This window comes from Rhipicephalus microplus, chromosome 1 (assembly GCF_043290135.1).
Source record: "Rhipicephalus microplus isolate Deutch F79 chromosome 1, USDA_Rmic, whole genome shotgun sequence".
NCBI lineage: Eukaryota > Metazoa > Arthropoda > Arachnida > Ixodida > Ixodidae > Rhipicephalus > Rhipicephalus microplus.
Genome location: NC_134700.1, coordinates 10,373,609 through 10,388,305, shown reverse-complemented (window position 1 = coordinate 10,388,305; position 14,697 = coordinate 10,373,609). Strand labels below are relative to the sequence as shown.

Sequence of the window (14,697 nt, the reverse complement as noted above, 5' to 3'; positions counted from 1 at the left end):
CGTCGGCGCCTCGTATCGCGGCTTGCACGTGTTGATGGTCGGGCAGTATCGTCATCGTCGTCTTCTCAGCGGCAGGCCTCGTCATTTCGGTGTGTGCGTCGCGCAGCGTAGCTGTCGTCGTTTTCGGGGGTCTCGTCAGGGTGTCGTCGGGTCGTCGGAATAAGGGCATGTCGTGAGTCACGGTCTTGCGTCGTTGGAGGGTTTTCATTTTCTCGTCATTGTGCAACTTCACCTCCAGAAGTTGCTGCTTTTAGTTTCCCCCTCGTGGGCTGGGGGACCTTCCACGGGCGAAGTCAGCATGGCTGCGACGGTTGGGGGATTGGTGTACGGGTAGGGCGACGGCGAACGGTTGAAACGGGATGGTCCACGGCTGGTGTTCGACAGGTATTCTTCGATCTCAAATGGGCGCTGGCCGGCTCGCGGGCGGGGTGCGTCGACGGAGAACCCACGCAAACCCAGCCTCTTGTACGGGCAGCGGCGGTAGACGTGGTCGGCCTCTCCGCAGTGGTAGCACAGCGGACGATTATCTGGCGTTCGCCACACCTCGGTCTTCCTGGGCGCCTGGTTTTGGGGGGTTACAGGGGGTCGGGCGGGCGACATTGGGCGGCGGTACGGCGGGGCCTCTTGATAACGGGTTGGGACGGGTCGGGGTCGACGAGCAGCAGCGGAGTAGGTCATCGCTTGTGGTTCGCAAGATGCTTCCGACGGCGTGGAATTCCCCAGTGCTTGCTGAACCTCCTCGCGGACGACGTCAGTGAGGGAGGCGACTTGGGGCTGCGGCGTTGCTGGGAACAATTTCCTCAGTTCCTCGCGAACGATGGCGCGGATAGTCTCCCGCAAGTCTTCCGTCGCCAATCTAGGGGCGTTTACCGTGTTCACCGAAAGGGTGTTGAGTGGTCTATCGTATTACCGCGAACGCATATCCAAGGTCCTCTCGATCATCGAAGCCTCGGTGATGAACTCAGCGACGGTCTTAGGGGGGTTGCGGATGAGTCCAGCGAAGAGCTCTTGTCTAACTCCCCGCATCAGAAAGCGCGCCTTCTTCTCTTCTGCCATTTCGGGGTCAGCTCTCCTAGACAGCATCTTGATCTCCTCAGCGAACAGTACAACACCTTCGTTAGGGTGTTGCATTCCCGTCTCCAACAAAAGGGCGGCTCGTTCTTTCCGCACAACCGTAGCGAATGTTTTGAGGAATTCGCTCTTAAAGACAGTCCAGTCGGTTAGGGAGCCTTCATGGTTCTCAAACCACGTTCGAGCTGCATCCTCCAAATAGAAGAAGACATGACGAAACGTTTCTTCGTCATCCCACCTGTTAAAGATGCGGATGCGCTCCAGCTTCTCCGGCCACTCTCCCGGTCTTCACCAGGAGATCCTCGGAATGATGGGGGCTCACGAGGTTGTTGCAGAACGACGGGAGGGTTGGTAGCGCTGGTCATGGTGCCTGCGTTGATCATCGTGGTTTTTACGTCTTCTTCCCTTTTTTTATCCGGGAGCAGTCCAAACTCTGGCTGAAGGCCTTGCTGTCGGCGGCTGAGACGAGTTGGGCGTGCTTGTCGGCTGGCAATGGCTTAGGGTTCATGTACCCCGCACCTCCACCAGATGTCACGCAGGAAAGGACGACGCAGTTGTCTATGAGGAAAACAAGTTTATTGGAGTGAACCTGTGCTCCCCTAACAACTGAAAAAAATACACAGGCGGCGAAGCAGTGGCCAGCAAAACGACGGGCACGCTAGTGAGCGTCGGCGATCGCATGACGCGGCATCGGCTGTGCGGGAATTTATATCCTTCGGTGCGAGGGTTTCTCGAATAGTCGAATTGTATCGAGAACGCCGTGATAGCGTTTGTTAGAAACGCTGTTCGTTCGAACAGCGCTTCCAACAAACAACGCTTGAAGCGTTGTTCGATAGCGTTTGTTCGAAACGCTGTGGTAGCGTCTGTTCGAAACGCTGTGAAAACAGCGATAGCACAGGCCGGCGCAGCCAGGCCGAAAAAAACAAAACACAAATAAACAAACCCAATGCATGGTTCGCGGCAATATATGCAAATGGAAGTCGACCCCAGTGATCGTGAAAAAACCGCTTTCGTGACGCCAGATAGGCTGTACGATTATAAGGTTTTACCATTTGGCTTGTGCTTCGCGCCTGCTTCATTCCAGAGTCTCATGGATACCGTTCTCTCTGGGCTTAAATAGAAAACCTCCCTAGTATACCTTGACGACGTCATTGTGTTTTCTACAACGTTTGACCAACACCTTGAATGATTGCAGGTATTCTTGCAGGCCATACGGGCCGCAGGCCTGACACTCATGCCAGGGAAATGTCACTTCTGCTTTGAGCAACGACAGTTTCTTGGCAATGTCGTCAGTCACGCAGAAGTTCGTCCAGATCCAGAGAAAGTTGCCACCGTCGCAGTTTCCAACACCATCAGATAAAAAGTAAGTCAAGTGTTTTCTGGGTCTTTGTGCATATTATCGGTGGTTTATTCCAGATTTTGCGCGCATTTCGTCGCTTTTAACTCGTCTCACGAGGGATTACGTTGCATTTGTTTGGGGCAACGAACAGGAAGCTGCTTTCAATGACTTGCCGCAACGTCTACACATGACCCCCGTGCTTGCCCATTTTGATGAGACAGGCCCTACAGTGCTCCATGGTATAACTGTCAGTTCAAGCGCACGAATAAACAGAAAGGAAGAGAGGACCATACTCCATACTAACGCCAGCAATTGGGGTCTCGGAGCTGTGCTTGTGCAGTGCCGAGACAGCGAGGAAAAATGATCTCTTACGCACGCAGAACTCTGTCATGCACAGAAGCAAATTACTCGACTACTGAAAAGGAATGCCTCGCAGTGGTGTGAACAGTTATGAAATTTCACGCATACTTGTACGTCCGCCCATTCAAGGTTATCAGTGACCACCATTCGTTGTGTTGGTTAACGAGTCTGAAAAATCCTTCTGTGCGATTGGCACGCTGGAGCCTTAGACTACAGGAATTTCAAATAACGATGTTGTGTAAGTCCAGAAAACGACACACGGACGCCAACTGCCTGTCTCGATCACCAGTAGATTCAGCTGCTTCTTTTTATGAAGAGACAGCGTTCCTCGGAATCCTCGACACGTCAACCGTCGCAGATCACCAGCATGACAATGCTGAGCTACTTGGCTTGATTAATTATTTAGAAGGACGAAGCCAGAATGCGCGCAAAGCCTTTGCAAGAGGACTATCGTCGTTCTGTCTGCAAAACAATGTCCTTTACAAAATGAACTTCCCGCCATACGGGTTCACCTGCCTGCTTGTCGTCCCTACAGCTCTTCGTTCTGATGTATTGCAAACGTTCCACAACGAGGTCACATCTGGACATATAGACTACACGCCCACACTGGGCAGAGTTCGAGGGGGTATTACTGGCCTAGATTCACTGCTGCCGTGAAGCCTCATGTTTAGACCTGCCTCGATTTCAAGCGGCGCAAGTCACCTCCAACGAAACCAGCGGTTTGCTACACCCTGTACACATCCAGACAACGCCAATTTACCAGATCGGAGTGGCCCTTTTGAGCCCACTTCCCGCCTCTAGTGTTGGTAACCACCGGGTTATAGTGGCGACCAACTACCTTAATTGCTACGCCGAGACAAAAGCCATCCAGAGAGGCACAGTAAAGGAGGGGGCCCGGTTCTTCATAGAAAACATTGTGCTGAGACAGGGTGCGTCATCCATTGCTATAACAGATCGCAGAATCGCATTCACGACTGCGCTTTTAGATCATGTGTTGGTGCTCAGCAGTACTATTCATCGCAAGTCGACAGCTTACCATCCACAAACCAACGGGTTGACCGAGCGACTCAACGAAACTATGGGAGACATGCTTTCAATGTATGTGGACATCGAACACAAAACTGGGACGAGATTCTTCCTAACATTCGCATACAATACTGCGAAACAATAAACCACACGGATGACCCCTTTCAGCTTTGTTCACGGACGAGAAGTAAGAACGATGTGTGACGCGATTCTGCCACACGATTGCGATGACAACGAAACGAGTGCTGACACGTTTACTCAACGTGCAGAGGAAGCCAGGCAGCTCGCACGTCTGCGAATATACCAACAGCAAGAGTACGACGCAGGCCGCTATAACTTACGTCATACACCTGTAGCGCACGAAATCGGGGACAGGGTATGGGTGTGAACGTCTGTACGAAGACGGGGACTATCCTAAAAGTTGCTCAAAAGGTACTTCGGACCTTATCGAGTGCTGCGATGACTAAGTGACGTTACCTATGAAGTCGTCCCCGATAGCCCAAATTGTACACTGCGTGGCCGGCACCGACGTGAACGTGTGCACGTAGTGCGCATTACGTCATACATCAGCGAGTGACTCTGCGAGGCACCATCGCTTGTACTTAGTTACTTTATGCGCGAATCACTGGCTCAGCTATAGCATCGGGCGATGCTCTTTTAAGGGGAGGCAAATGCCGCGCTCGAAACAGAGAACGAAGACGATATGCGCGCCAACAGTCTCGTGAAAAGGGACACTGAAGAAGACGACGTGCCCTTGTTAGCTCTCTTGCTCTTGGCTCCTGCATAAAAGCACACGCCGTCGGTTCTCGAACTCAGCGTCTCGGCGATCTGCTTACGTTGAACAGCGACAGACACTCGCTTAGTGGACCTTTCAGGGCTGATCAGGTTGAGCTAGCTCCAAAGCGATTCCGTGTCTATCTGGTAATGGGTAGCAACCATCAGAAACTTACAATGTCCAATACAACGGATGAGACCCACAAACAGTGCCGGCTGCATGCCGTTCCAGCTACTTTAATACGGGTTCATCACGGGCAACTCCACTGCTAAAGATTCGGCGCTAACCCATAGAAAATTTCTCATGCGCCACTGATCACCACCACCAGTGTCGCGTTCGCCCTTCGACGCATGAGTAACCTGGTACTCGTCCACCACTACGCAAAGTCTTCGAGGCAAAACAGGTTGGCACCACTGCTCCTGTATTCCTTTTAATGTGCTCTTGGACTTTACCTCAACGAGTACACCCTATCACAGCAGATTCAATGAAACCACTATACGCCATGACGATGACACTGATGATGATGTAGATGATGATGATGACCGCGGACAAGGACAAAGAGTGGCTTGTGCAGTACATGACGCCTCGATATATTCTACGAAACCTTTTGTATGACTGCAAACAACTACTACCAGGAGAACGTGCCCAGGCCTCGTCTTTGCTAACTTCAGGCTAGATCCGATATCACGTAGCAGTAATAATGCAGGCAAATTGAAATTTACAACTGAACTCAATATACCAGTTATGACCAAAAAGCGTTTTGTGTAACCGTACACCCCTCGGCACCCGTTTTGATGCGTGAGTGGCCAATATCACGAGTGATTTACGGAAGAACCGAACGGATCCACTGCTTCACCCACTAATCTCCATTGAGACCGTTGATATGCCATGATTTTTACGATGAGCTGGCACTTGTGACATGCGGATGGCACATGGCTGCAGGAATGCCTGGTTTTCAAGATAACGTTGTTAGTGCCACCTGTTTGCCATTCCACGGTTTTCAGTGGGCTCTCTGGCACCACTCATGAGCCCAAACAGTATTTTTCGGCGTGTCATGTCATGTGTAGCCTCTTGTGGCTTTGTTTTAAGCGTGAAGGTGTCTGAGCTAGAGGTTGAGTGGATAATGGTTTCTACAAAAACAGAGCCTAGCAAAGCGTGGAGAGGAAGAGACGAGAAATATATATAAAACACCTATATTTTTTGCGAGGCGGGATAGAAAACACAACGTATCCTTCTACAGTACGGTGTAACAAAAATATGTGAGAAAAAATGACAGCAAAGTTAAATTAGAGCACAGGATGCGTGAGAAGGAAATGCCAGCAAGTGCACCGGTTCTTGAGACCTCGCACCACTAACACGTAGCTTCTTCGTTTTTCGTGCTCTTTGGTGGCGTTCATAAATAAAAAAAAATATTTTTACAGCCAGACAGTTCTTTAATGAAACTTTTCTGCTACGTATTTCGCATCTTATAGCATCTCACAACTACTAGGGCCATACCTAGGGTCCACGTTGGCTGTAGCTTCATCCATGACGAGTATTTTATTCTGACGTAGCACAGCCCTGGCGAGGCAAATGAGTTGGCGCTGACCCACGCTGAAATTGCCGCCGCCTTCACAGACTTCAGTAGAAAGACCACCTGGAAGGTCTTCGATGGAGGCCTTCAGGCGCACCTGCGCACGTTCCAAAGTAAAGCATTATACAAACAATTTCCGAAGGTTCCGGGAAATATTTTGCTTTAAATTTATCAACATATACTTGGCTATGTCAGTGCACTCTTAGCACTCATAAATATGGCTATACTAATATAAATGCAAAGCACAACCAAAAACTATAATTGAACTTCAAACACACATAGTGTGTTACCATGTTTATGCCAAAAAAGAGTGATGGAATCAAACTTTTTGTATTGGGATTTCTTTAAAACGCGGCACAGATTGACGGATTTCAACAGTTCACAGTACTTTAGCATACAAAAATGTGCTGCAAGTAAAGGGAGAGCCAGCTTTCTACAGAGTGTTGGTTTTCGAGACCAACGCTGATTATAGACCCGCACTGTGGATGGGCCAAGTCACAGCTACTAAAAACTAGCCTGGTTTAGGAAAGCAAGTTCTTTCGCAGACAGAAGGTAAAGCTTAGATAGATGAACTTGAAGCCATTATTAGGAAAGACATCAAAACTGCACAAGGGCTTCCCCCGAACACCTCTACGATTAAGCTTCTTGGGCCGGCCGTCTCCAACACTTCAGATAAGCTAATAGAAGCTACCACGATGTCACAGCACCAAAGGCTTTCGAGAAGGAGAACTGGAAGGAAAATTATGGGGCACCTCAGATTCGAGCCCACGGATCGTTCCAGATAGACAGCTAGCATACCTATACCAACTAGGGCCAGATTAAATATTACACTGCCGAAAAACATGCAACCGGCGTTCCACGAAGGCAGACGCAAAGCAAGAGATGTAGCCCGGCAGACGACACGGGAAGGTTAATCTGGCGTGCTTTAGACGGATGCTGCAGAATACAAAAAAGGGAGCATACACAGTGGTAGTAGTTCGCGAGAGCGTGGACCTGGTCTCGTGCTGCACCCATAAGAACACAATCGCCGCAGAGGCAGAACTTGCAATTGCTTAGGCAATAACACAAAACAGGCACACGAGTGATTGTTAAGAACGCTATTTGAGTCATTAAAACGGTGATAGGGGCAGAATCTCTCCTACAGCCGCCAAAATTCTAAGACAAGGACCAGTACCTGCAGAGCGAATCTCACTGATATTATCCCCGGCCCATCAAGGTCCGAAGGGGCCCCGCCGCGCTGGTCTGGTGGCTAAGGTACTCGGCTGCTGACCCGCAGGTCACGGTATCGAATCCCGGCTGCGGCGGCTGCATTTTCGATGTAGGCGGAAATGTTGTAGGCCCGTCTGCTCAGATTTTAGTGCACGTTAAAGAACCCCAGGTGGTTCAAATTTCCGGAGACCTCCACTACGGCATCTCTCATAATCATATGGTGGTTTTGGGACGTTAAACCCCACAAATGAATGAATGAATGAATGAAGGTGTGAAAAGTAATGAGAAGGCGCACGCGATCACCCGAGAGCTCACTTTCCCGTCGGTCACTACTAGCTCGCTGCCTCTTCTCGAGCAATCCCTCTCCACAAGAGACGAACTACGAATGTTTCAGGAAATCACTTCACATTTTAAATTTCAGCGTACGATTTATTCAGAGAAAACTAAACAGTTGAACAAAAAGAAAGAAAGTATGTGGCGAAAATTGCAAACCGGGGTGTTTCCAGACCCTCACCCGTACAGTAAATGGCACCGGTAAGTATTTAACCCCAGATGTGGGCACTGCAGTAGCACTGCAGGTTTAGTGCACATGGTCTGGACCTGCCCGATCTACAATGATCTAAGTAGGAACGTAGAAACCTGGGAGGCGTTATTACACAGCCACAACAGCGAAGAGCAGCGTCAAGTCATCGGTCTCACCATGACCGGCGTCGAGTCCCAAGGGACTCCGGCTGATAGCTAGGGGGATGATCGGGGCCTGGCCGAAGCCTTCTCCCCTGTCATTCTAGACGTGTGCAAATAAACGATATTTATCTCTGTCTCTTCGTAGACAGAGCAACCGGAGGGCAGCATGTGACGCTCTCATATGAAATATTCTCTTCGGCTGGCTTCGAAACGTTTCCCCTAACACTCCAGCTACATTTTTACACAAAGTAGCAATGCCCTAAACAAACGTTTGCAAGCATATCCAGTGCAATGAAGACAGAGATCTTCATCGCAATATCGGACCAACATTTACACATGCTCTCTTAGTCTATGCATCTCCCAGCCTGCCAATCGTAAATGTCAGCATATTCATTGAGCAAGCAATACATGAAATTCTTTGTGCATGACACAATGGGACTGATGCTTCTTTTTACATCATGCACGTGTCTTAGCATATGGATCGGTGACCTTGCGTATGCTGTGTTATTTTTGTTTTTGAAATGTTCTGAGCAGAGCTTCCGTAAGTTAGATATATCAGCGGTGGTGGCGGTAAAGTCCCAGAAAATGCTCATACTGACGAGCATGCGAAAATGTGGGTAGACACATCTAGGCTTCCGTATATGTTTTGGTGAATTTAGAAAATTTGAAATTTTCAATCTGTTTAGCAGTGATGATAGCTTACAAAAACGGTGCTACAGGATCGCTATTGTAAAATCAGCCTGAGGAACTCTCATGGTTGCTACCATACATATTGTAATGATATATCATGACAAGCTTGGAATCAGCAAAAGCACGTACTTGAAATCTTTTTCGCAACAGCGTCCCCTCGATCTTTCCACCCAAAAAAAAAAGGTCAGCGAAATCTTGTGCAAAACTAACTCTTACACGAATTCTTTTTCTCCCGGACAATCCGAGATTGCAACCGCTTGCTTAAAAAAATAATCGAGTGCCCTTCTGTTTCCGCGTTCACTGCCGCAATTCAAGGGACGTAATGATAGCGCTTTATCACTAGTGCTGTAGCAACGTGTCATAAGAGCTTCGCTTATGAGTCACTTAGCTCAATATATTCTTTTTTTTTATATCTCTGATAATACGTAGTGTGTTACACCTCTGATAATACAGAGTATGTTTAACGTAAAATTCACACAACAGACACTTGTTTTTTTTCTTTTTTCATGATTTCAAGCGTTAGACAATGCACTTTAGAAAAATTCACTGCATACGTTGGCATACTCATTTTTCACCAATACATATCGTATTATTATTGTACTGCAGTCCGACATCTCACACGCCATTTGATTGTTTGTGGTGTTTTGTTTGTAAGGTCTTTTTATTGTTGAAGTTCGTTTCCACAGAAAATGTAACGCCTCCACTCCTGCCTAAGGCCTGATCATTCAGGTCAGCAAAATTTAATAAATAAAATAAATAAACATTGTATTGTACAAAAATATATGAACGATATAAAGGGCGAAACATATATTATTCAGTGGTTAAAGTAACTTCAGTAAGAATGAAAATGTACAAAGCGAAAAAAAGAACAAAAGAAAAAACAAACAAACGATCAATATAACATGCACTAGTTTCTCATGCTACAATACGAAAGAACAGTTGAGAGATGAAGTAACTTGTGGAAAAACGTGGTTGAATCCTCCATCTTAGGAATATGTGAACATGAAAGTAAAACATGCCGTGGCAGAATTAGTAGAATCTTTCCTCTGCATTGATGTAAGAGAGCTTGTACAATGTCTTTGGGCCCCATACACTGATTAGAAGGTGTTTGCACAGTCCTGTGTGAAATTCACTGACACTGACGATGAAAACAGACGCGCGCACACGTCCAATTTGTAGCACGGCTACCGTCTGCCCACTCACGCCGGCAGGAAGACGAACGCATTGTGTTTCATTTCTACCAGCCCAGATATGTCTCAATATATGTTTTATATTTGAAAAATTCCGTGGCAAACTACGGGAACATATATATATATATATATATATATATATATATATATATATATATATATATATCGGGGCCTGGCCGAAGCCTTCTTCCCTGTATATATATATATATATATATATATATATATATATATATATATATATATATATATATATATATGTATGTATATATCCTTGGCAATATTGTCTGGCAAATCTCATTAACATTGTGAAAAACAAGGAAAAACGAGCCCTTAAGTACACATTTCTTTCCTAAATAATTAACAAGGGTCTCGTACTGGCATACTTGGTGCCTTTGGGTTGTATACGAGGGACTATTCGCCAGCTGCCCACTCGTAACACGTTCACGTGCTACGTGACGCCAAACAGGCTCAAAAAGAGTGTGCCACACTCGCCGCCATGGCTACTGGTGGCGCTGACTGACACTGCCACGTTTAAATTCACATATAAACCCAATTAAGTGGCTGGGGGGATAGCTGCCGTGGTACCTCAGTGGTAGAGCATCGAACGCGTCATTAGAAGGTCACAGGTTTGGATCCTGCCCGTGCAAGGTATCTTTTCACCCACTTTTATTTCTTCATATTTACAATACAATTTGGTCTAATATCTTCCCTTTTACTTTCCTTGGCATTAATGACTGTTGAATCTCATTAATATTGTGCAAAACACAGAAAAACGAGCCCTTAAGTACACACTTCTTTCCTTAAATAATTAACGACGGCCTCGTACTGGCAGACTTGGTGCCTTTAGGTTATATACGAAGGAATATTGGTCAGCTACCCACTCGTAACAAGTTCACGTGCTACGTGACGCCAAACAGGCTCAAAAAAGTGTACCACACTCGCCGCCATGGCTACTGGTGGCGCTGACTGACACTCCCACGTTTAAATTCCCATATAAACCCAATAAAGTGGCGGGGGGGATACGTGGCAGCTCTGTGGTAGAGCATTGAACGCGTCATTCGAAGGTCGCAGGTCCGGATCCTGCCCGTGCAAGGTATCTTTTCACCCACTTTTATTTCTTCATATTTACAATACAATTTGGTCTAATATCTTCCCTTTTACTTTCCTTGGCATTAATGACTGTTGAATCTCATTAATATTGTGCGAAACACAGAAAAACGAGCCCTTAAGTACACACTTCTTTCCTTAAATAATTAACGACGGCCTCGTACTGGCAGACTTGGTGCCTTCAGGTTGTATACGAGGGACTATTGGTCAGTTGCCCACTCGTAACAAGTTCACGTGCTACGTGACGCCAATCGGGCTCAAAAAAAGTGCGCCACACTCGCCGCCATGGCTACTGGTGGCGCTGACTGACACTCCCACGTTTAAATTCACATATAAACCCAATAAAGTGGCGGGGGGATAGCTGCCGTGGTAGCTCAGTGGTAGAGCATTGAACGCGTCATTCGAAAGTCGCAGGTTCAGATCCTGCCCATGCAAGTTATCTTTTCACCCACTTTTCTTTCTTCATATGTACAATGCAATTCGGTCTAATATAATTTATTCGAAATACCTTACAGACCCAACAGGGCATTGTGTAAGGGGAGCATAAAAGGAACACATACATGAATTAGTACAATTTTCATACAAACAATAACATGAACTAAATTTCAATTATTATACAAGTCCTAACAAGAAGAACAGTGAGAAAATATTAATAATAATTTTAATAGAAATAGAACGGCAATGAACATCAGATGAGTATACGCGTGAGATAATTACATAAAACAAGCTAAAAAACAAGCACAAATTGTGAAAAGGCTTTCCATTATTCAAAATAAAACATCACTGAATAAAACACAACAGAACTGAATGACATGTTAGTGTTCAAACCATCAAACAAAATAAGACGAATGTAAGAGAGAAAAAAAAGCGAGATATAGTAGTGAATAAACGCGTAGGTGCCACGTTTGATATGAAGAAAACAGGCAGTTAATCCTTGAAATGGGTGAGTAGAAAGTGCCGGATTTTTTCCCGATTGCGTTGTGCTATGATTTCATCTGGAAGGCTGTTCCGCATGCGGATGACACGTGGGAGTGCAGATGAGTTAAAAATGTACCACCACCACCACCGCCACCGCCACCACCGCCGCCGCCGCCGCCGCCGCCGCCACCGCCGCCGCCGCCACAGGATAAATTACTTGGTAAGTCAATAATGTAAACAATAAAAAGCAGTGTACCGAGAACACTCCCTTGCGGCACACCAGAACAAACGTATGAAAGTGGGGATGAAAAATCATTAACAATGGTGAATTGCTGCCGGTTAGTAAGAAAGTTCCGTATTCATGACAGAGTTCATGAATCTATACACAAAGAAGAGAGTTTAGAGATTAAGCGGCAGTGAGCAACACGATCGAAAGCTTTGGAAAAATCAGAAAAAGACAGTCAATTTGCAAGTTTTGATCTAAGTGATTATGTAGGTGAGTCGTGAAGACGAAAAGCTGTGTTTCGCATGATAGGGCCTTTCTATATCCATGTTGGTTTGGGAAGAAAAAGTCATTTTGCTCTAAGTGATTGTAAATATGGGAGGAGATTATATGCTCAAGCATCTTAAAGCAGATGCATGTCAGAGAAATGGATCTGTAATTTTGAGGTGAGTTTTATTGCAGCTTTTAAACAAAGGAATGATCTTTACAATTTTCCAGTCATGTGGAAGCTGTCCTGTTGATAGTGATTGCTGAAAGATGTGACATAATATTTTACTCGAGGGTGAGGCTGTACTTTTTAGTATATTAGTGTTAATCTCGTCAACGCCTGCTGACGTGGACAGTTTAAGATTATTTATTATAGATACGATTCCGTCGACAGTGATTTTAATGGGCTGCAAAAAGGAATAGTCAAGGTCGGCTACATCGGGAACGTTTGTATGATCTTCAGTGGTGTAAACTGATGTAAAGAAAGTATTGAAAGCGTTAGGACAGTCTTGATCTGGAATGGTAATGTGGTCGTCATTTTGCAGCGTTATTTTGTTATCTTGACGTTCTGGGCACACTTGTTTCCAAAACATCTTGGCGTTAGTGGTGAGCAGTGACGGTAGATCATGAGAAAAATACTTATCACGGGCGGCGCGTATCGCGGAGCAGTAGCTATTCAAGAAGTCTCTATACCTTTGCCACGAAGCAGCAGTTTGCGCGCTTTTAGCCACCGCGTACAATCTTTTTTATTTCTTACTCTGTTAAGTGATTTATTGAGCCACGGATTTTGCTTATCATTTGTTATTTTGATTGCAGGAGTATGTTCACTAACTAATGAAGCTAACTTGTTTTTTAAGAGTGTCCAGTTGTCTTCTACAGATCGATTATGAAAGGATGGCAAAAGTACGCTCTCAAAGAACGTGCATAATTCATCATTTATAACAATGTATTTACCTATATTATAATCGCGAATTGTTTTTGTTGTAGCTCCAGCGAGACAAAATGGGACGTTAAAAATCATTTGAATTAACCGGTGGTCGCTGAAGACATCTGTGTATGTTATATTTGATATAGTATTTGGTGCCGTTGTTAATACCAAGTCAAGTATATTTGAGTCACGAGTGGGATGGCTTATGATCTGGGCTAGGTTAAAATCTAATGTTAAGGCAATAAACGCAGTGGAGACATGGCAATTCGATGAAAGCAGCTTCCAGGTTATTGAAGGAAAATTAAAGTCGCCAAATAAATAAACGAGTTCAGTTGGACACGTCTTAACAGCATGAGTTATGGTGCTACGTAAGTCACTTAGAAATGATGGATTAGTGTCTGGAGGGCGATAGCAGCAACCAATCAATAATTTCTCAAATCGAGTTCTGCAAACAACCCAAACAATTTCTATATTTGTAGCAGACGCCATTAGATAAGAGGTTCTTGCCTTTTTAATGCCTATAATTACGCCTCCACCCCTTCTGTTAACGCAATCGCAACGGTAAATGTTATAGGTATTTTGTAGGAGACTAATTTCATTGTCTAAAATATCTGCATGAAGCCATGCCTCAGTGAAGATGATTACGTCAGAACCCTTGTCATCAAGGAAGGAACAGACCTGGCCAAGTTTTCGCAGAAAGCTGCGAATATTAGTAAATGATAGGGTGAGTGACGGTAAACTCTGAGGCTGAGGTGCCGGCTTGAATTCACAGGTGCGAGTACCACGCCTTAGCTATCTGCCTAGTCGCACTACCGTGGTTGTTGCGTGGTCGTACACGTATGTTACATCATCTATGCGCAATCTGTCAACAGATAGCTTAAAGAATATTTTTTCTGGCCTTGGCGAATTCGATAAGCTTTCTTCTTGCCTCTCGCGTAGCGGGAGAGAACACAGATGCATTCGTTCACAAATGCATTCGGACACAGATGCGTTCGTTCAGCATGCCGAAGACGCCCGGCAGCTGGCGTGCTTTCGCATTTTATCACGGCAAAATCAAGATGCTCGACGGTACAACATCCACCACAGAGCAGTAATATACAAACCCGGTGACCTAGTCTGGTTTGGACTCCTATACGTCAACGTGGACGCTCGTGAAAATTGGTATGTCGGTACTTCGGACTCTACCGAATTCTTCATCGCCTCGGGGAAGTTAACTACGCAGTTGTCCCAGCACACACGTCGCACCATTCGCGTAGACCACGTTCCGCGTATGTGGTTCACGTCTCCAGGATGAGGCATTACTATTCGCGTTCACTGCAAGTCAAGAAATTTGTGGC

At 45.9% G+C, this 14,697-nt stretch overlaps 1 protein-coding gene across 6 annotated transcripts in view; it reads right to left on the bottom strand.

Annotated features, from left to right (window-relative positions):
• LOC119178190 (ATP-binding cassette sub-family C member 4) overlaps positions 1–14,697 on the bottom strand; it is a 2,441,444-nt gene that overhangs the window by 56,314 nt on the left and 2,370,433 nt on the right. For all 6 annotated transcript variants that reach the window (XM_075869787.1, XM_075871012.1, XM_075871549.1 and 3 more), the window contains one exon: positions 6,069–6,241. In XM_075869787.1, the coding sequence (XP_075725902.1) occupies positions 6,069–6,241 (173 nt within the window). The remainder of the gene's footprint in view (positions 1–6,068; positions 6,242–14,697) is intronic.